This window comes from Leptinotarsa decemlineata, unplaced genomic scaffold (assembly GCF_025532065.1).
Source record: "Leptinotarsa decemlineata unplaced genomic scaffold, Ldec_3_MD MMD2_tig00002974_RagTag_RagTag, whole genome shotgun sequence".
In the NCBI taxonomy this organism is placed as follows: domain Eukaryota; kingdom Metazoa; phylum Arthropoda; class Insecta; order Coleoptera; family Chrysomelidae; genus Leptinotarsa; species Leptinotarsa decemlineata.
Genome location: NW_027412578.1, coordinates 6,142,249 through 6,165,387, shown reverse-complemented (window position 1 = coordinate 6,165,387; position 23,139 = coordinate 6,142,249). Strand labels below are relative to the sequence as shown.

The window sequence follows — 23,139 nt, the reverse complement described above, 5'->3', positions numbered from 1 at the left end:
TGTTCGGTACTGAGTAACAAGGGCTCTAGGAAAATTATTTTTCAACAGGTAATACTGAATTTATTGGAGATTTTTGTTATAGAATTCCTGATGATGATGATTATATTTCCTTGGAAATGTTTTAGGTCGTATTGACAAAATTATACACAACGTAAAATTTATATTCTAGACATAGAAATTTACCTAAGACCAAGGTTAAATATGGACTCAAGAGAGCCTTCAGCAGCACTGGATTGATCTTCTACGGTGCAACAACGAGCAGGAGTTCTTTGTATACAAAATATAGACTCAACGACACTCCTACAAATAAACAGAGAAATAAATCACGTGATATCGTGCCAAGAGAGTGAAATGCTTCACAAAATTCAGAGCTTATCCACATAAGAAGGCGATATGACATCAAAAATATAGAGACAATTTTAATCGAAAGGAAGAAAAAATCAACCTAAAAAAGTTCTGCTACAGACGTTCCTCTTCACATGAACCCTGCCGATCAATCCGACCAATAAACACTGAGCCACACCTATCTATGGAGACACAAACCCCAAAATATATAGTTTGTGCTGCTTATGTTAGCTCATCACATTTGAATATATCAGCTGTACTTGTAGGTGAAAAATCAGATAGTAATGTGAGAACATAGACAACAAACACAGAAAGTCATTTCGATACATTATGTAAATATGATTATTTTTTAATGGTGTTACTTCAAAAGTAGGTATTGATATCAAATTTATTCCAAATATTCCATTGAAAAAACTTTTTCATGATGTTCATTGAAATGATATGACCAACAACAGACAAACAAACAATTTTTATATACGAAAATCATCCATTCGTGTGACACATGCAATATGCCCATCCAAGTTTCCACATTAGCAAAACACCAAATGTGACTTGATGTATAAACACAATATAGCATAATAATCACGCACTAATTTTCTGTAAAGTACATTCCGACGTAATTTAACAGTTGAGTAGACTGGATATTCGGGAATGTATTAGTTAACCGTTCAGGCATAATTTGTGTAATAAATAGAAATCGGCATTTGATTCGAATGGATTATTAACTACCACTTAAAGCCGTTCAATAGTCATGAGAGAAGTCAAATAGAAATTTATTATTTGTGTCGTTGCATTCAATATGCAACACATCAGTCGTGTCAATGAATATGTGATGAATTCATCTTCAACAGTAATAAATAAAGCATGCATATATATTATATTCCAATCAGCTATTCTGAGTAGTTATATTTTAGCGAACCCAATTCTTCAGAAAGTAAAATATTTTTTAGTGTTCGTTCAACTTGCAAAGTAACCCCTCAATATTATATCGCAGTATTCCTTGGCAGAGGTATCAAACTGGGTTTCACGGTTTTTTCGGAAATATACGAAACTGAAAGTTTGTGAACTACAAGTTTCATAAAAACATGCACATGTTATCAGGTAAATATAATGCGCCTTCGAATGGTTCAACAATGACTCACTTCAATTTCTCCAGAGTACTTAGTCACTGATTTCAATATACAAAAATTAATATTTATTAAAACAACGATAAAAATTAAATAAAAACAACAATAAAAATTAATTAGCGCTCCGGGGCGACTTTATTGATTCCAGTGGCGTATTTGCTTTTTCAGCTGCAGGAAAAGTCTGAAAAACCTGCAGCACCACATCATCTGAAGATCTTGATATAACAGTGTCCTCTCTCTTGTGAAACAAAATGTAGGGTGTCTCCAGAGGTTCCAATAAATTCAATGCATCGCCAGAACACTTCGTGACACGACTATCGTCAAACTTAAACCAGTCCGTTTGAAGGTGATTGACAATGTTTCGTGATGAATTTCACTAGTTCGGACTTCCATTGTCTACTATATAAAACGATTTGAAATCCCTGAAACAAGTAAAAAAGAATAATTAAAAAAGAATAGTTGAAAATAACAATTATATTAAGCAACAATAAACCTGAAATGAAATGATAGTGAAATAACCTACAAGTAAAAATATAAGAATTGAATAAATAAAAATTAAAGGAATGCAAAAAAGAAAATAATAAAAATAAAGTGTAGAGATTCCAAGTCACGTTAGTTCACGACGTTTCGATTGTTGGTATCTACAATCGTCTTCGGGTGATGACTGGACTGATTCCTCCGAGAGATGACTATTTTATAGGTCGTTGAAATACTTTCACTTTCTCTACTTTCCATTTTCCGCTTCACTGATTCCGTGAGGGATGACCGTTTTGGCGGGAGTTGGTCATTTTTCGTTTGATGATGGGTTTCCATATGTTTCGTATATCTACGCTGGCCTGGCTGAATACGTTGTTGGACAACATGTATGCGGCTTCCTTAAATTTTCTCCTGAACCAATGTTCCTCTCTGTGCAAGATCTCAGCTTGGGACCACTCGATGTTGTGTTGATGGGTCCAAACATGGTCTGCTATTCCTGATTTGCTGGTTTCTCCTCGCTGTGTATGCTTCTTGTGCTCGGCAATGCGAACATTCAATGGCCTCTTAGTTTCACCAATATAGGATTTTCCGCACTCACAGGGTATCCGGTAAATGCAATTCTTGAAATCGCAGTCCGCGTTTGGGGGCCTGGTTTTCGTGAGGCTGCTACGGATAGTGTTACCGGATCTGAAACAGGTTCTAATGCTGTACTTGGAACCAATTCTTCTTATCCTTTCCGATAATCCTCTGATGTAGGGAAGTGCAAGCACTGGTTGTGACGGCTTCTCTTCCTTGCGAGGCTCCTGCTGCCTTTTAGCCAAAGTCTTTTCTACCATCGCTTTGGAGTATCCATTCCGCTGAAGATCATTTTTGATGATGTCTAGTTTCTTCTCGAGACCTTCCTTTGTATTACAGAGCCCAAAAGCACGGTCTAATAGAGTCTTGATGATTCCTCTTTTTGTCGATTGATGGTGGTTGGATTCGTGGTTCAGATACTGTCCCGTATGAGTGGGTTTTCGGTATACAGATGTTTCCCACTTAGTGTCGGTCCTCTTCACCAAAACGTCTAAGAATGGCAATTCATTGTTAATTTCCTTCTCCATTGTGAAAGTGATGGAAGGTCTCACGCTGTTGATGTGTTTCAGAAAGGCGTCTAGTTCAGTATTCCCATGGTTCCATATTATGAAGGTGTCGTCAACATATCTCAACCAGACTCGAGGTTTCTTGTGGGCTTCTTCGATGGCCAGAGTTTCAAACCACTCCATATATATGTTGGCTATGACTGGTGAAAGTGGCGATCCCATTGGCAGTCCCTCATCTTGTGTAAAGAATTCGTTCTTCAGTTGGAAATAACAGTTTCGTACACAGCATCCTAGTAATTCCATAATTACTTCTATAGGTAGATTCGTTCTCTCTTTCAGGTTCCCGTCTTCGGATAGCTTTCTCTGTATGATTTGGAGTGCTTCTTCGACCGGAACGTTGGTGTAAAGGCTTTCCACGTCGAAACTAATTAGTAGATCTTCCTGTGTCACCTCAATTGACCCAAGTAGTTCGACAAAATGCCTTAAATTCTTCACAAAAGACGATGTTTTTCCTTGTAATGGTTGTATTAAGGGAAGTAAAAATCTAGACAAGAAATTAAACCAGTCCGTTTCGTCTTTGACCAAGGCGTAATAATGACCAAATTCAACGCCAGAACCACAGTGAACAATGAACAAAATAAAATTTTCAATTCGGTTTAATCAATTTCGTACACACTTTATGATGATAGTGAACTCTTCAAAACATGATAATGTTTTGAAGAGTTCACTATGTTTTTCAGCTATGGTTTGGCATCATTCAATTATTACCATCATTCAAAGTACTCCTCCATTTAGTCATTCATCCTATGAAGTTTCAGCGACTATGTATTTTCTGATAATTATTGAGAATTCCAATATTTTTTCATCACTGTTTGAAGTGGATTCAGTTCCACATCCAGTGAATTTATGAATGGGAAGAGTATATTATCATGGTTTTTGCTGAATAACTAATTCAGTTACGGCATTGAGAGGTTTCTTATTTCGAACAATACAAAAATCATTCAAATAAAATATTCGTGAAAGAAAATATCACATGGGCTGGAAATTCTCAGGCCTAACACATAGATGGCGCTAGTCTCATTGCATTCATCGCTTTTTCAGTTACTACTGAACTTTGAATGACAGTTGTTGAAATATCATGATATTATACTCATGAGTTTGTGAGTAATTGTGCTGAGAGTGACATCACTTCTGTTATTTTCAAAGCAATGATTCAAAAAAAAAATCGCGTTTTGATTTTACACTGCTTCTTGATGAAAAAAAATGTCGTTCAAGCAAAGCAATGGCTTGGAAAGTATTATAAGGACTTGGTTCCACAAGAAACGAAAATTGAATGTTGGTTTGCTGACTTCAAACGTGGTCATAGAGACACGTATGATGCAAAACACAGTAGACGTCCAAATGAGGCAGTAACACCTGAAAACATGAAAGAAAAACTACAAAATCGTTTTGCGTGAGTTAACTGAAATTGTAAATATATCAAAAAAACCTGTTGGCTTCATATTGCATAATCCTTTGAATACAAGAAAGCTCTGTTCAGAATCAAGAAAGACTTGATGATTCTGAGCAGTGTTTGGCTATGTTTGAATGAAACAAACCGAAAGTTTTGCATTGATACGTGACAATTCATGAAACATTGATTCATCACTTCACTACAGAATCAAAACGATCGTCATCTGAGTTGAGAAAAATTGGTGAACCTCGTCCAAAGCACCCGAAATCACAACAATCGACTGAAAATGTTATGGCCTTGGTATGCTAGGATGTGCGTGGTATAATATGCATCGACTATCTTGTTGTTTCATCAAGAGAACGCACCGTATCACAAGTTGATCAAAACAATGGCAAAACTACATGAACTTCGATTTGTTCCCATATCCAACGTATTCGCCAGATTTGAATCCTAGCGACTACTGACTGTTTGCAGGCCTCGAAAAATGCTCACCCATAGAAAATTTGGTTCGAATGGAGAGGTCATTGCTGAAACTGAGGTCTATTTTGGGGCAAAATTCATATCGTTCTACAAAAGTGGTATTGCAATGTTAGAGCAGCTATGGAATAACTATGTGCCTCGAAATAGAGAATACGTTTATGAATAAAGCCACTTTTGAACAAAAAAATTAACGCACTTTCTTTCTTAGGTCCGGACTTTTCAGTCCATGTCAACTAACTTTTCTCCATCATTATATAGAAATTGCGAAATGAAAACTCTTCAGACCGTAGTTTCTTGAGCCAGGAGGACCAGGCTGGGATGAATCACATCGTAGTTGTTATTGTAAATATGAAAATCTTAGTAGATATGGTTTCGATGAATGCAGTTGATCATAACTATAGCAGCGAAATAACGACCGACACCTATTTTATATGAAATTAAATGACATATTGATTCTTGGTTTTTTGCAATTATCGCAATGAATTGTGGAAAGAAGCAGCGATAACGAGTTTGAGAATGGGCTTTATGGAATTTCCACTGCAGAAGCTGCTTTTACAGCACAATTATTGTCTGAAAAATCAAGATCCAGGTACGAAAACGTTTATGATCTGTTTTCGAAATGGATGAATCTGAAACTATCAAATCTTCTATACCATGTCAGTAAAGAAACATGTTAACATAGCCACTTTCTCAAATTTATCGCATTTCTTGAAAGGAAAAATGTTGGTTATTGAGAGAAGAACAAGGAGCTGGTCAGCAATTTCAATAGAGTAATGAAACATATCTAATGCTGAAGGTAATTTCAACAGAATATTATGGTTATTAGATATGAAAGAATTAACTTCAATCAATCAATTATATAATAGGCTTCATTATCAAAAAATAACATATTGTTGACAAAGCGTGTATATATAAAAGTAAAATTGATTAAATCAATAACATCCGATAAATATATAAAAATAGTCACTACCATGTAAAATTGAATTGAATAAAAACAATCAGTTACTTATTTAAAATTTTACATATATAACAAACAATAGGAAGTATACAGTGTCACCGATAAAGTTCGCATCAAATGGGAAACTTTTTTATTTATTGTTTTATGTGAAATTTGATTTCGGCAGTAGATTTTGCTTAAGAAATGATGTCAAATGGCGTCTACAAAATAGGTCACGTGATTTCCTTAACCTGTCAAAATTGACATTTAAAAAAAGAAACATCGAAAAATGACATTATTCTTCAAAATATCCAAAAATATCAAAAGATAAAAACATTTTATTTTGTAATTTTATACCCACACACTAAGTTTCAAACCCATAATAAGTATTTTATATTTTCACTATTTTTCCGCATTCCTGCTTTTTCTACTTATCAAAATTTAAGCACACCTGTACTAAATCATTTATTTTAACTAAACTCGTCACCGAATTTCTTTTTTTGTAATATAATGATATTTTAAGAGCCTCTTTGATGTTAAAAACAAATTTTGAAAAATAAAAGTTCATCTAGTTTCAACGGGGCTTTCCAAACTATACAGTACTTGAGTTTTTTAATGAGCAAATGGCCTCACAATATGAATTGGAACAAAACGGAACATTAGGAAACAATATCTTAGAGTGTTTATTGTTTTTTTAACAAAAAATACAGTGGAATTTAATCTTAATTAAAAGGAACTGAAAATAAACATGTACCTATACCTAATAGCAAAAAAACACGAAAAAAAGACTCACGACATTAAATACACTACATTTCTGTATGTCTTCCATCGCGTTCTATGCAGATAATTGTCCTTCTTGATACATCTTTTATTGAGTTGCTGATACTCACAGGGTTTATGTTTAAAATAGAGTTTCTAATAACAGTTTCTAGGTGATTCACGTCACGAAAAGGTCTTTGTTTATAAACGATTTGTTTTAAGTAACCCCACAAGAAAAAATCTAGTGGGGTTAAATCTGGCGACCTAGGCGGCCATATTTGCTCCATATTTCGCCCAATAACTTTGCCCCTAAACATTTCTAATAGTTTCTCTTTGACTTGTCTTGAACTATGAATAGGAGCCCCGTCACATTGATACCACAGACTGTGTCTTATTTCAACCGGCATATTGTCCACTACATCACTGATCTCAGTATTTAGAAATTGCAAATAATCCTGAGAAGTTAAATTGTGTCTAAAAAAGAATGGTCCCATTACCTGATTATTTAAAACACCGCACCACACATTTGTTTTAAATGAATATTGGTCCCGACATTCTATCACAAAATGAGGATTTTCCTGAGCCCACCACCTACAATTCTGGGAACTGACTACGCCGTTCGATGTGAAGGTAGCTTCGTCGGTCCATAGGATTTTGTAAGGAAATTTTCTGTTTAATTCTACTTCTCCTTGGTACCAGAAAGAGAAATCTAGTCGAACATCGAAATCTCTTTCCTTTAAGGTATTTATAAATTTGGGTTTGTAGGGTTTGAATTTATTTTTATGTAAAATTGCTCTTACGCTTTCTCTTTTAACGCCAGTTCTATCTACAATATTGGTAATACTTGATTTTCCCTGTTCGATAACATCCAGGCAGACAGCCAACTGAACCTCATCATTATTGCGTGATGGATTATGACGTTTTTTGAAAGTATTTTCAACTGAACCAGTCAGTTTAAATTTTTTTAAAATCCTACTTACAGTGGATTGCTGTACAGGTCTACCAGGATGTCTTGCGTTAAAAATATCAGCCACTTGTCGATGCAATGTGTTTTCACCACAAATTAGCACAATTTCAATTTTTTCTTGTAAAGATAACATATTATTTTAATTTTCATACATTACATTGAACTAACGGGCATTAATTTATTCAGTGACAGTGACGTTTTCTAAAACACATTATGTAGTTTCATATTTTTTCACAGCCTACCCAGTTTTTTTAAATTAGTGTTGTTAGCGGAGTAGGTAAATGTAAATACTATGAGTTTTTTTCTTTTATTGAATGGGCTTCAAGAATCACGAAATGATGTTTCCTAATGTTCCGTTTTGTTCTAATTCATATTGTGAGGCCATTTGCTCATTAAAAAACTCAAGTACTGTATAGTTTTGAAAGCCCCGTTGAAACTAGATGAACTTTGCATCAAGTTTGACAACTTTTATTTTTCAAAATTTGTTTTTAACATCAAAGAGGCTCTTAAAATATTATTATATTACAAAAAAAGAAATTTGGTGACGAGTTTAGTTAAAATAAATGATTTAGTACAGGTGTGCTTAAATTTTGATAAGTAGAAAAAGCAGGAGTGCGGAAAAATAGTGAAAATATGAAATACTTATTATGGGTTTGAAACTTGGTGTGAGGGTATAAAATTACAAAAGAAAATGTTTTTATCCTTTGATATTTTTGGATATTTTGAAGAATAATGTCATTTTTCGATGTTTTTTTTTAAATGTCAATTTTGACAGGTTAAGGAAATCACGTGACCTATTTTGTAGACGCCATTTGACATCATTTCTTAAGCAAAATCTACTGCCAAAATCAAATTTCACATAAAACGATAAATAAAACAGTTTCCCATTTGATGCGGACTTTATCGGTGACACTGTATAATATCAAAGTGTAGTTATTACTTCCTCAGAAGCCCCACCAGCTTTTCAACAGTGGAGACGGGAGTGGGTATAAAGAAAGAAGAAAGAAGTGAATCAATTTGCGAATCTTTTATTGATGAAAGTTATGGGAAAGAGCGTCCGTCAAATATAAAGAAAGACAGTTATTTTTTTAACAATAATAGAAGGTAAAGAAAAATTGTAACGAAGATTGTCAGTTCTAACTTCCGTGACCAATCTACAAAATTTGATTTATTCACAAGGAAAAATAAATGATATTGAAATGAAGGATTTTGTCACAATGATTTCCTCGTTGTCTAATTCAACTGATGAGTTATCTACCCTCTACTATGCATACCATCGGTTTACAATTGTTCAAAGGTAGCTAAGAAAAAGTTTTGAAATTTCAATACAATAGACTAAACTGATACAATTAATACTAAATAAAAGTAGATACTTTTCAGCTAGATGAAGTGGGTTACGCAGTAACGCTGACAGTTATGGTAGTGTTACTCTTGTGATGCCAATGCGGCCCGTTCAGGCCCAAATCAACGATAAAAAAGAACAATATTACCTTTTTTTAAACATGAGGCTTACGATCATCCACTTTAATGTCGCAAGCAACAGTGGTGAGTCATCTAGGTGTCCAACAATTAGAGATTCGCCAACCGCTATTCTCAAAGTTGGGGAGATTTTATGGGCGTTAAAATTCATACATGTCTGAACATAATTTCTTGCAAGCAAGAAGATCGTATCAATAAAACTTAAAATGTTTGTTCATACCTGAGATGGAGTGTGGCCTTTTGAGATGTCCGAGTTCTTTGAAAAGGTAAACTTCAATTTTAAAGTTTCGAGTAATTCCTACATAAATCCTACGACAGTAGATAATTGATTATATCCCATGAGATAAATCAGTTTTCGATTCAGGACTACTTTGAAATCTTTAAAATCCGCAAAATTGCGATGTTCTTCCCGTGTCTGGTCCAAAACCAAGAAAAGAAGGAAGCGACGTTTTCTCTCTGAAGTTTCCAAATGTAGAAATAGCATGAACTGTCATGAAAGATATATGAATTATTCATAGAAAAAAAAACGATATCTTAAACATGAACTTTGTGAATCTGCCGATTCCAGCAAAGATACGAAGACTCGTTTCATATTCCTGGTATATACAGGGTCATAATAAATCGAAATACGAAATGAATCATTTTTGTTATATTTTAAGTAAACTATGAACTATGTGGAATTTTATAGACTTTCTCTATCTCCATTATAAAATCTACTGGGGGTTTACTTAACATTGAGGTAGTGATATCGAAACCGTAACATAATTTTGGTCTACTTATCATTCTATTCTATCCACATAATATTCTTCCAAACTATAATAAGTTCAATCGGAAAGAACTCTTTTTAAAGCTTTTCTGAAGCTGGCTTTAGACGGTACATCTTGAATATTATTTGAAGAATGGGTGTACATTTTGCAGCCGTTATAATTGAATCCTCAACGAGAGTGGAAAATATTACTGGTTGTTTGAGATGGTTACTTCGACAGTTGGCATATCAACTCTCTGTAATGAAATTTTGTTTGTGTTTTTATGAGACACACTGTTTCAACTATAAATATGGACACTACTGTGTGTATGTTGTGTTGATTGAAGTGAAGTCTGCCCGAATCACAAAATTTTAGTTTACAGAGATATCTCAGGCTTTTTTTGTAAAATAAAAACACTTTCAAGAACTGATAATTCTGCAACCGTGTTATGAATCACACGTTAAAAGGTAAGACCACGTTAGTCCTTAGCTCGCACAAGTTTCTCAACTTCTGAGAGTTGTCGTTCGTATGGGGGCGACAGCTGATTAACGGAAATACAATTTTTTTTTAAACAGATTACCACTGCATACTCACCAGAATGGCATACCGTATTGCAGATATGACTCTACCAAGGAGCAGTGTACTGTTTCTGCTTCATTTTCAGGTAGCGATGATTATTGGCTTAGCCGGTGGGTGTGGATAGAAATAACTCAAATAAACAGAAATGTCAATTGATTCAATTAACGACAAGAAAAACTTGTTGTTTGTGAAAGTTCCCTAGTAATTCGACAGGAAACCTTGCTGCTGTATACGCAATATTAATCTTTACGGCCATCTCATACTCCACGTGATACATCGTTCCTGATGCACAAAAAATTGTACCATTCAGCCAGTTGATATCTACAGTTTTGGAAATCTGGTACTGAGAATCGCAGATTTTTCAAATTTACCTAATTCTTGAAATCACACAGGCCATAGCGTTTGCCGAACTTTGGCGACGTTATTTGCTGATGATGATGGAAACGTTTCAAATTTGAAATGACACGGTGGCTGGAAGTCTACCAATGTTGCTTCACTATATATAGACCATTTACTGACGAACAAAATCGAAATTGCCCAGGCCATTCAAAAATTATCAAATGAAAACCATCAATGTGCAACGAAAATTTTAACTTTTTGTTCTGACTTCACAAAGGATTCCGAACGAATTGAATTCCTTCAATATTGGCAATTTTGACATGAATATTATAGATGAGAGCTACAGTGTTTCTGATAGTACGTATCTTCTGTTCGAATTTTAATACTTATTCGATACGAATGAGAATCAAGAAGTTTGAAATTTTGTTTGACAAAGAAATGTAATGAATAAATGTGTCTCATTTATTCGTTATTCTTCACGGTTGCCAAAAAAACGGGATACTTGACTCGTCCGAAAACACTTTTTTCCAAACTTGTTTCGTGAATTACTTACTATTTCTCTTTCAGTTTATAATCCAAACAATTATGATATTCAAACAGACATACACAGGAATACAACGTTATGAATAATTCCACTGCATAATAAATTGGTGAAGTCTTATCGTGCGTCATCATACATAACGGTGTTCGCTGGAAGAAAAATTTTAATGATTTTAGGGTGGCAGTTTATGTTTGTGAAGTATATGTTGAGATTATTTTCAGAAAAATAAATTGAAAAAGCTCGGTTTAATAGTCTATATTTCAGGATTCAAGTAAAATATTTATATTGAAATCAAATTTGATGATTCCGACAATCATGATCACCTGTCAAAAATATTGTTAATGACAGCGCTTATCATGTCAGAGATTTATGGTCATTGTAATTGGTTAAACGAGTCCAGTGCATTTTATCAGTTTCAATAACAAAAACAATCAGTGTAAATAACTTAGGTATATGCTGTTCACGTTAAGAAGAGAATGACGTCATTTTTGGTAATTTTGTATATCCAACATAACAATGTTAAAATTCCCACTGAAATGCGTTCAACAGCAATGAAACTAGTAACATTTCATTTTGTGAGTTGCTCAACTGATGGTAAAATTTCAGACGTTGCCGAATCGAAAAAATTTCGAAAACTGTCAAGTCTTTCTTTTCTTTTCAGAACTAATCATTTCTTTTGATAAGACCTGCATATATTGAATATGCCTAAAGCATTGTCAGAATAGTCTCAACAAATACTAAGAGTAAGTAAGGATAATAGTAATAAAACATATCAACAGTACAAAAAAATTTAAAAGTTCGAAATAGTGCACATGTTGGCAACGCCGTAACGTGTCATTTTGTTACGTCATTTTCTTCTTAACGTGAACAACCTATATATAATAAATTGATAAATATCATTTTGAATAACTATACCAAAGCGTTCGTCCTGATATTTTGATCGAATTAGTTTGATGTACCTATATTAAATTGAGATTAATTCTAGGAAAAAACATCAACAAACTCATCGTTACACGTCTGTGTACACATATTATCTGAAATTACTTGTGAAACATAATTTTAGTGGATTCAACCACTGTTAAACTTTATAGCCCTCAACGCTTTCTTCGTTTTCATGCATCGGGTGAGTTAATCAACTAAAATGCTTTTTTCTTAACAATAGAAAAGCAAGTTTTCTCAAATAAGTTGAATTCAGTTGCAATAATACAATAAACGGGTATATCGAATGATGGATAGGATGCTCAAAGATATTAAAACTCTTTTCAAAACAATTATACGAATTTTTGCTGTATACTTTCCGCCTCTCATGTCACGGTGCGTGAAACGAATGACACAGTTTCCAGCAAGAAAAATGACCCACTGGGTATAATGGATGGGAAAAAATAAAACGCAGACCCTCGTGAAAATGAAATGAAACACCAGGAATAAATTTCGTTATGTTTTCCGTGGGGAAAATACCCAAATAAAAACAAAAGCCAAAAGCGGGAAAGCAATTCCGTCACACTCAGGAGTGGCACATAACCGACGAAATCCTTGATATTTTTTTATATTTCCGGGAAGAACTTCGAGGATTTGAATATGGTCTCAATGAAAAAAAAATTGGAGATATTATAGCTAGTAATTTCACAAGTGGAAAGTAATATTGGTATAAAGAAAAGAGAATTGAAATATTATATGTTTTTTACCACTTTTATTTGTAACTAACGTTATTGCAGTTTCGTCCCATAAGAACATTCTCAAACTCATACATTAACATTAGCCCTTATATAACACCACTGAAGGTAATAATAGAGGTACTTAGCTTGATTGAGTACCTGAATTTTGTTTACTAGTGACAATATGGATATGCTAATTTGAAAACCGGTAAGTAAACTAAGTCGATTTGATCATTTAACAGGTTGCACCCGCAATGTTTATACTTGTGAATTTCCAAGGATTCCAAATAATTGAGATTGCAAACATTCCTTGCATAATGCAAAATTTCCGTATCGTTTAGAATCGGGAACTTGTGGTTGCATGCCGAGGAATGGTTTAAAAACGTCGATTTATTTTTACCTAGTCTAAAGAACCTTTCATGTTCAGCTTACCATTTTTGGATATTTCGACCACATTGTCTCACAAAAACACGATTACACTCCGGACACTTAAAAACTTAGAATTGGAGAATTCTGGAGTTTATAAGCTTAAGTGTCTGGAGTGTGATAGTGTTTATATGGGACGATGTGGTCGAAATTTGCAAAAATGGTATGCTGAACATGAAACGTCCTTCAGACTAGGTGAAAATGATTCGACATTTTCGAAACATCCCTTGGCTTGCAACCACAAGTTTCCGAATCTGAACGATACTGAAATTTTGCACTTTGCAAGACAGGGTTGCAAGCTCAATTATTTGGAATCCTTGGAAATTCACAAGCATAAACATTGCTGGTGCAACCTGTTAAATGATCAAATCGATTCACATTGTCACTAGTAAACAAAATTCAGGTTCTCAATCAAGTACCTCTATTATCACCTGCAGTGGTGTTTCATAAGGCCTGATGTAATCAATAATTGTTAGTTCAATGTATAAGTTTGAAAAGTCCTTATAGGACGAAACTGCAGTACCGTTAGTTACAAATAAAAGTGGTGAAAAATATAGAAAGTTTCAATTATCTTTTCTTCATTATGATTTTCTACCACGTAGTAACGGCTACATCCATCAATTTAATAATATTAGTATGTTGATATAAGAGAACGGGTGAAATTACTTTGCAACTGTGGCCTAAAAAATTTGTGTTTGACAGGTATAAATGCTAAAGTCACTCAGCCATTCATCTCTGTTTCTCCTTACTGGAAAGTTGTAGGAAGCTGAAATTTTGTACATACGTGTATGTACGTAGCTCCGTTTTATGTTGTAGATGTGCAATAAGAAGGGATTTTCTAATAACACAAGTAAGACGCCAGCGGCGGAAGAAAAAGGCGTGTGATCAATATAGCCCATTACAGAATGTGATTTGAATAACTTTTTTGAAGATATTACAGATTCAAAATGAAGGGACATGGTGGTTCTGATGGTACCGAGGCAATTATATTTCGCTCTTTTAGAAGTAACCTCTAGAGAAAACATGTTTTTTTTTTGCCTACCAACAAAAAACTGTGAACGTGATATATTCTGTAGCGTTTCACCCATGCGGAGTCGGAGCGGGTCGCTAGTTGTAAATAGTCATGATGCTCTCTAGATGACTAGCGTACTCAGAACACTCATATATCTTCAGATCAATGATCAGTGGTGACGATCTGCCCTAACCATTGCTCAAAATATTTCGTTCACTTGTTCGTGTTTCATCAGTTGGCCGTTCGAAAACGTCTTACTGTTTGAATTCAAAGGGGTGTATTTTTAGAAGAGATCAATTTCTAGGAAAGAACGCCTCAGCGTTTCTCACCTCAGCATCTGTGGTCATAGCAAAAATCCACGAATTACGGTTTGTACTGCTTGACCATCCACCTTACTTACCAGATCTAGCTTGTTGTTTTCAACAATTGTTTTTAACAATTCCCATTGTGCTGTATCGTCCATCATTCCGGATTTGTCGACATGTCTATTAATTCGGTCAAAACTTCTGTTTCCCAATAAATCATTCAAATATTGGTCCCAAAACTGTGTATTGTTGAATTCCATATTCTATTGCTACAATGACATACGTTTTTTTTCCATACAGGCCATATTTTGTGATTACTCAAATTATTCAATCGTTTGTGATTTCATTTCCAATTCTCTGTTTCAGGTATCTTGGGTTCGTCATCGGGACATTCATCTTCTGACCGTAGGCAGATATACGTACACATCTGATCAGCGATTTGAAGCGGTGCATACACCCCATACAGAAGAATGGACACTGAGAATACGATATCCACAGAAAAAAGATTCCGGAATTTACGAGTGTCAAATTAGTACAACTCCTCCTGTAGGGCAATTCCTGTTCCTCACCATAGTGGGTAAGTGTTTCTTTATGATTTTTTCTGACTCCGGTTAGTTTTGGTTTTGTAATTCCCTTTGGTTTTGATAGTTTTTTTGAATAAAAATACTTTGTTGGAGATATAGTGATTATAGTCGACAGCCAATTCTTGATACTTGGTCCAAAGGTGTAGTTACTGCAACATATCCAGGTGCAGATGGCAATGTACGAGTGGTCGATGTAAAAACAAATATTGGGACATACAGAAGACCTGTTACCAAACTTTGTCTTCTAGATGTTGATGAACATGAAGAATAGTGATGAATAAGATTCCATCACTGGAAGGGAGTGTTCCTGCGGAAGTTTAATTTAAAACGTTTGTTATTGTTAATCTTGTTCGTTCAATTTTATAGTACGTTTGTGTCAATTTTCCTGTTTAACCCTGTATGAAAGACAATTGAGAGTGTGATTTTCAAATAAAAAGTGGTTGTTGACGGTACAAAAATGATCTTCTCATATTCTTCATATTAAACAAAACCAAAGTCTTGACCAATTCAAAAAGTAAAACCAAGTCAGATACATAAGTGTGGTCCTTCGAGCCGGATCTGAACCAGCGACCAATGTGAACTTTAGATCCATACGAACCAGCGACCTATGTGGACTGTAGATCCATAGGTCGCTGGTTCAGATCCGGCTCGAAGGACCACAATTATGTATCTGACTTGGTTTTACTTTTTGAATTGGTCAAGAATTAGGTTTTGTTTGATACGAAGAAAATGAGAAGATCATTTTCGTACCGTCAACAACCACTTTTTATTTGAAAATCACTCTCAACTGTCTTTTATACGGGGTTAAACAGGAAAATTGACACAAACATACTACAAAATTAAATGAACAAGATTAAAAATAACAAATGTTTTAAATTAAACTTCCGCAGGAACAATCATAATTCGACGTATTTCCCAAATTGTTTGAATTTTCATGATAATCTAAGGAGTGAAGAAAATATAATGGTGGATCAACTATGTCAAATACGACTTCAGTTGATTATTCCTTATATTCAGTTTCAATTTTGACACTATTTTGTCTATTTTCGAGTAGAAAACTAGCATTTCGAGTAGGGAAGAGTGTGTAATATGAAATTCTCAGGACTGATGGAAATGCTCAAAATGCACCTACCACCTGAATGGGGTTGATCAAAGTGATATACACCATCCGCCACACGCGACGGAACACCCCATTTTTAAGTTAAAACATATTAGGGGGCAAAATAGGCTCAAAATTCCTTCAGATTCGTGATCAGGACTACCAACAGGACTATTTTGCCCCCTAATATGTTTTAGCGTAAAAATGGGGTGTTCCATCGCGAGTGGCGGACAGTGTATATCACTTTGGTCAACCCCATTCAGGTAGTAGGTGCATTTTGAGCATTTTCATCAGTCCTGAGAGTTTCATTATTCTACCTCGAATATTACGGAAGATACGGGGGTGTTTCCATGAGATGTGAGACACACTGTATTTCTTCAATAATCTGCCTCCATTATGAAATAAATGAATAACTAGAAACCTTGTAGTGCCACAAGACTCCATTTTATAAAAAAAAAACAGTCTTTCAGCAATAACAATTTCTTAATAAAGTATTTAAATTATTTATCTTTTATAAAAACCTAATCAAACTTCAACATTGCTTATTTCTATTAAAATCACAGGTATTTATCATCGATTCAAATCAAAATCTATATATATATATATATATATATATATATATATATATATATATATATATATATATATATATATATATATATATAATCAGTCTCCTTATGAAATGATCAACTGAAGAAATTTTTGGCAAACGGTACACCTTCAATGCCACAAGATTTATGTGCCCAATAATCATAAATCTTACACTGGTACCATTCAACTTTGCTCTTAGAATAATCTCCATTACTGAGAACACAATAATTTTTTTCTTGCTGTGAAGTAATCTTTTTGATTTTCAATTCCACTAGATTAATTTCATTTTTGGAAAAGAAAAATTTCATCATCTGAGCCTGTGAATGAGGAATCATCGTGAAAGGTTATGGTAGCGCTGGAATCACTGGACTCATCATGTGCCTTGGATCTTAGTTTTTTATATTTTATTTTGTTGACATTTTCTTAACATCAACTTTTCTAAGTTTATTTTTCTTCTCTTTTTACTCGTTTAATTTTTTTCTGAAGCTGGATTACGTCTGTCGGTCACATATGATGCAAGGAACGCATCGTCAGGAAATATGTTAGAATTTAAGGGATATATGCTAGTTTTGATGAATCCTCGAGTAACATTTTGTAGGCTGAAAGCTGCTAAATAGGCATCTCTAACAAACTGCGCAGTTCCGTACTTTGTAGTGTATTGAAAGCTCCAGTTTTTCGTGCCATGAAAGAGTCGGCTCTTTCAAAGCTTCCACAAGTGGCTCATTCACAACATTTTGTCATTCAAGTTGTAACCTCAAAATACAGCTCATGCTGCACTTTTCTTTGTAAAACAAATGAAGTAAACGCAAATAAACATACTTTTTGGTCCTGAAATATGAGAAAAAAAATGGTATTTAGTTTTTCGTTAATAACTCAAAAAAAATTATTATTGAGCAATTTTGAAAAAAGCTCGTTAAAGAGGAGGAAATTTCCGATAAAAAAGTCTCGGCTTCCGAAACTCTATCTCCATTATTTATAATTTTAATTTGACTTGAAAATAGGGTTCCGGCATAAGCGCGCTGCCGCTAAAGATAAAACTTTTTTTCTACGGGACTCGATTCATTCAAATGTTAAGAAGATACTAGAATCTTCTCAAATTTTCAAAATGGCATTTTAGGTTACAAAAAAATTATTTCTTTCGATAAACTCTCTTTAGCGGCAAAGCGCTTAAGCCATAACAGTCGCGTGGAACCCTATTTTCAACGTCAAATCAAAATTATAAATAATGAAGTTAGAATTTTTTTCATTGAAAATTTCTTCCTCTTCAACGAGCTTTTTTCAAAATTGCTTATATATTAATATTTTTATCTTATTTTGTTAATAACAATTGCAATTTTTTACCCGCACCAAAATCCTTCAAAAACATTTTTCTAGAAGTGATTCCGAATCGAATGAGTTATCGCTCATATTTTTAGGACCTTTATCTCTATTTTTCATGTTTTTGAACTTTTTGATTAGACTAAATATGGTAACACAAATCCGCCAACACTTATGAATATGGTGCAAACGCATACCGCGTATTTCCGATCAGTCTTCATCTGACCGAACTAATAATCAAGTATCTCGATAACTGCTCTATATCGGTATACCCCTTCGTGATTGGGTAACCTGACACGCCTGTTAATATCCTGCTCTTTGACGTCCTATCCTCTCCGAAGGCGAACGAATTTGTAAAGAGAAATTGTAGGAAAAGGGTGACCAATAACCCCCTGAAGTTTCATTAAAGAGTGACCAGTGACAAGTTGCTACATCGAAGGACAATCTGTTTAGACTCGTCTGAAGTGGTTATCGACAGTGTTACGAACTTAGAACGAGCAGAATATTTCAGAACTTCTGAAAACTCTAATAAAAGTTTTTTTCTGTGATTACAGTTTTTTTTTCAAATATTTCTCACTTCTTCAGTAATTCTGAAGATTCGACTTCAATAGGTTCTTGAACTTGAAATCACTTCGTCTATTGGTGGTAATCGTATGAAAATCCGTTCTGAAGTTTTTCAGATCTGTGGTGTTCAGGCAGATAGACATCAGATAGACATGGCGGGGAACTTTGATTTCTAATATGTAGGGATGGTATCAGATGTTGTTTGAGATTTTGCAAAATAATATGCATATCAGTGTATATGAATATACGAATATTACCTGAAAATATTCTGTTCAAACCATCGAAACAAATAATTTCATAAATAGTACAAACTTTACAATTACGATACATATATTCATATTTGCAATTATGCATAATTGCAATGCAATTAAGGATATATGAGTTATTTTATTCCATTGTTCATAAATGGTTAACTTGCAACTGCAACTGCAATTCTCATTTTGTGTCCCATTACCATATGTAATATTGAAAACAATTCAAAATCCATTCTTCATGGTTCTGCATTACAAAACTAGCGAAACATATCATTATTCAATATGATCAATTTAATGATTGTCATGAAACTATGGGGGGAAACGCAATAAGCCTTCGAGGCTACAGTGTTTTCCGGAGAATTGAAGGAAATAGACAAGTTGAAAGGCCGTTTTTTTCTACTCAAACAATTCACAATTGATCGAAATAATTCAATGTTAAACAAAGATCATGTTCATTGTTTTCTTATGTTTTGAGTTATTATGGTGAATTGGTGAAAGTAACTCTTGAGTGCTTTCATTAAAGACATGAGAAACTGACAAATAGGTAAAATAAATGTGAAATAATTAATTTTCACTCACGGAAAGCAAGAAACCACAATAAAATATGGAAGTAGTTAACAAAACTCGGTTTTTGTTCAATGATCTGACTCAGTTTCAATATTTCCCGTAGATGTCTTATCTGGCCGATGAACTGCTAGTACACGACATAGTCGCTACTGGGTAGAATCTATCTAGAGCATTTTGGCACCGTGAAAACTAAAAATTGATTACTACACATTGAAATGGAGTGATCCAATTCAGAACCTCACGATTCACTTAAATATTTCAAAACATTATACTTTCATCAACTTAGAAGGGCCAATTTTGCTTCGTAACAAATCTATAGAAACTCCATGAATCGAAAACCTTTGAACATCTCGAAATATGAGTCACAGCATGAATTTTTAGGCATCTTTCAGATACAAAGTCATCGTGTACAATATCATCGTTCATCATGTATCGATTGTTGGGAATAAAATGTTGTAAATCATGACCCGAAAAAAAAAAGTGCAGGCCGCCGCGGCTGTTCAATGTTCGCATCGTTTCGATGGAATTTTGCCAAACTCTCTACCAACTTCAAGATAATTCGTTCACCGTATATAGTCAAGTAAAGTCAAGTTTCGCGGACAGTGCGGTGCAGAGCGATCTCATAAGGCGATAGACACTTGAATAATCCTTGAAGTTTCAGTTGAATGGTTCTGTTCTTTCAACAGTGAAATGAAGTCAAGTTTGATTATTATACCGTGTACCCGATTATTGGCAAACCTACGGGCAAAAACTTGACAATAACTTACAAAATCGTATGCCTGCATCCAGTTATTCGACACCAGAGGTTCTCAAACTTATTTTGTCTACCGCCCACTTCGAGAATTAATTATTTTCGAGCGCCCCCAAATTTTTTTACTTTACTACATCTTAAGAATCACAATCGCAGTCATTATTTCAATAATTGAATTATGTGTGTCATGTGAAAATAAGACTTTCTAATTAGGGTAATGTGAAATACCATTTAGGAAAACTTTTACTCATGTTATTAAAGCAAACATTTCAATTTATATTTCAAAACTAATCTAAAGTGAAGGATGGATTTGATGATTTTCAACAAGTTTGTTGATATCAGGATCGAATTTACTCAAAAACGGCTGTAAGTCACCGCGTTCGGTAATCTGCAACCGATTTCTCTTTTTAGTTAGCAACGTTGCCGCAGCACTACATCTACGTTCACACAAATACGATGATGGGAATGCTATCAAAAATCGTTGAACGATGGGCCACAATCCAGGGTGCAATATCGGGATTGGCTTTTAAAGCCAACATTCTTAGTATCCATTTTTTAATTTCATTTTTATTTCCTCGTTCGTTATCAATTCTATGAGTTCTTCTTCCAGCTGGGGTGATCCTGCTGTGTTGACATTTGAAAAAGGATCCAACACACAGTCCGGTATTTCCAATTTCAAAATGTCCTGGAATCGTTTTGCGGAATCACTGTGGAGGTTCTCCAAATGTTGACAGTGAACAAGCAAGTCGTCGTTGTTGAAGTATACTGCTGACAAATTAGGGAAATTGCGAAAATCACGACTGCCGATATTATTATTTTATAAGAGCAATTTGGCTACAAAAGCAGGAATGACATTTTTTGTTTTGATCAAATTCAAGTCATCACCTTGAAGTTGAAGATTGACATCCTTAAATAATGTATACAGGTCTTTGAAGTGATCAGGTTGTCGTGAAATTCTTTGTCTTTGTTTTTCAAAAACTCTATTACAAAGTTAAATAGATTGTGAAATCTAGTCAAACAGTTACCTCTTGAAAACCAATTTTGAAATCTTCAAAATTAGCAACACAAAGCTGATTAAATAGTTTGTCTTTAAAGAGCCGTTTCGGATTTTATTGACTGCTTTTATGGTATGTTGCAGTGATTCTGAGAGGCGTCTACTAAAATGTTTCTCAACCAAATATTGCCTATGATTGAAGCAATGTACAGTAAGCACATCTGAAATTTTATTTTTTAAGTACGCTATGAAGCCTTTGTGACGTCCTGTCATAGCCGGAGCGTCATCCGTAGCAGCTGATATAATATTCATCAGTGGAATTTCTTTCTCATCACAAAATTTTTCCAGTGTTTTATATATGGTTTCTTCTTTTCTATCGTTCTCTAAATTTCTGGCAAATAGTAGTTCTTGACATATTTTCTTATTTTCAATAAATCTCACGTATGGCAACATCAAAAGTGAACTCATCTAACTGAATTGAGAATTTAGAAGTCTTCAGATGATTGCACAATGACTCTTCAAATGTTTTCAGCCATCTCATCAATTTTTCTTTGCACGAAACTATTGCTCAAAGGAATTTTTCAGATAATATCTGCCGCTGGTTTATGGAGCACCGTAGTTATTACTTCTTTTATTGCCGGTAAAATTAAATCCCCTCCAATAGTGTGAGGTTTACCTGTTTGAGTAATTAGCAAGTATTGCTGAAGAAAGTTTTGACACAGGTGAGGCTGAGCTGAGTGTTTCTTTTCCAGTTCTTGAAAATAAGTCACACTTTTGTCTTTTTTACCTGAATACATTTTATTCAAACGATCTTGTAGCTTTGAGGATTTCATCGCTTCATTCAAAAATGTTTTTTGACAAATCCATATTTTATATATTACGCACTATACTGCCGTTTCTTTTTTTTTCGCTTCCTTCATAATTTTGTCTTCAAAAATGCCGAAGTGAAGAATCGAGTATTAAAAACTTGCTAATGGCACCTCTCATAGTATTTACCACCGCACGTACAGCACTTCACCTAGCTAGTCCCTAACTAAATTCACTTGTTTTCGTAATATCGTCGAATGACATTACTGGCTGGATGGCGCGCGCGCTTTTATATAAGACAGCGGGCGGGCCTAGTACTTTCGAGAATGGAGACTGGAAACTTTTCGCTTTGCATTGTAGCTTAACGCCATATATTGTACAGTTTGACAACTGTCGGGCAGGAAATAAGTACTGTCTAGTCCCCTAGATGGTGCTACACGAGCGTTGAGCTTGAAGGAATTTATGTTGAAAGAAAAAAAAATGTTCAAATTAGCCATCGCCCCCTAAACCGCTTCAACGCCCCCCAATCTTCTGTGTCGTTTACTGTTCCCCTATAATAGGCCTCCAGCACTCACAAGGGGGCGTTATTGGCCACTTTGAGAAAGACTATTCTACACTCTTCACAACCTCATTTTCCACACATGCTATATTTCAAAGAAAAATTGATGAGATGGCTGAAAACATTTGAAGAGTCATTGTGCAATCATCTGAAGACTTCTAAATACAATTCCAATTACAACGTCACCCTCAACAAACAAATAAAATCCCTTTTCTCAGTAGTAACCTCTCATTTCTCTGCCTCGAACATTGGACCTTTGCCAGCTTTTATGGGGTGATATGAATTATTCCTTTCGAAATGAGGACAGGATTTATTACTCTTCAAACAGATTGACCATGGAGTT

General features: G+C 34.6%; 1 protein-coding gene across 1 annotated transcript in view; it reads left to right on the top strand.

Annotated features, from left to right (window-relative positions):
- The window catches only part of dpr8 (defective proboscis extension response 8), a 486,244-nt gene that overhangs the window by 384,500 nt on the left and 78,605 nt on the right, over positions 1-23,139 (top strand). The window contains exon 3 of the mRNA XM_074177347.1: positions 15,076-15,286. Within this exon, the coding sequence (XP_074033448.1) occupies positions 15,076-15,286 (211 nt within the window). The remainder of the gene's footprint in view (positions 1-15,075; positions 15,287-23,139) is intronic.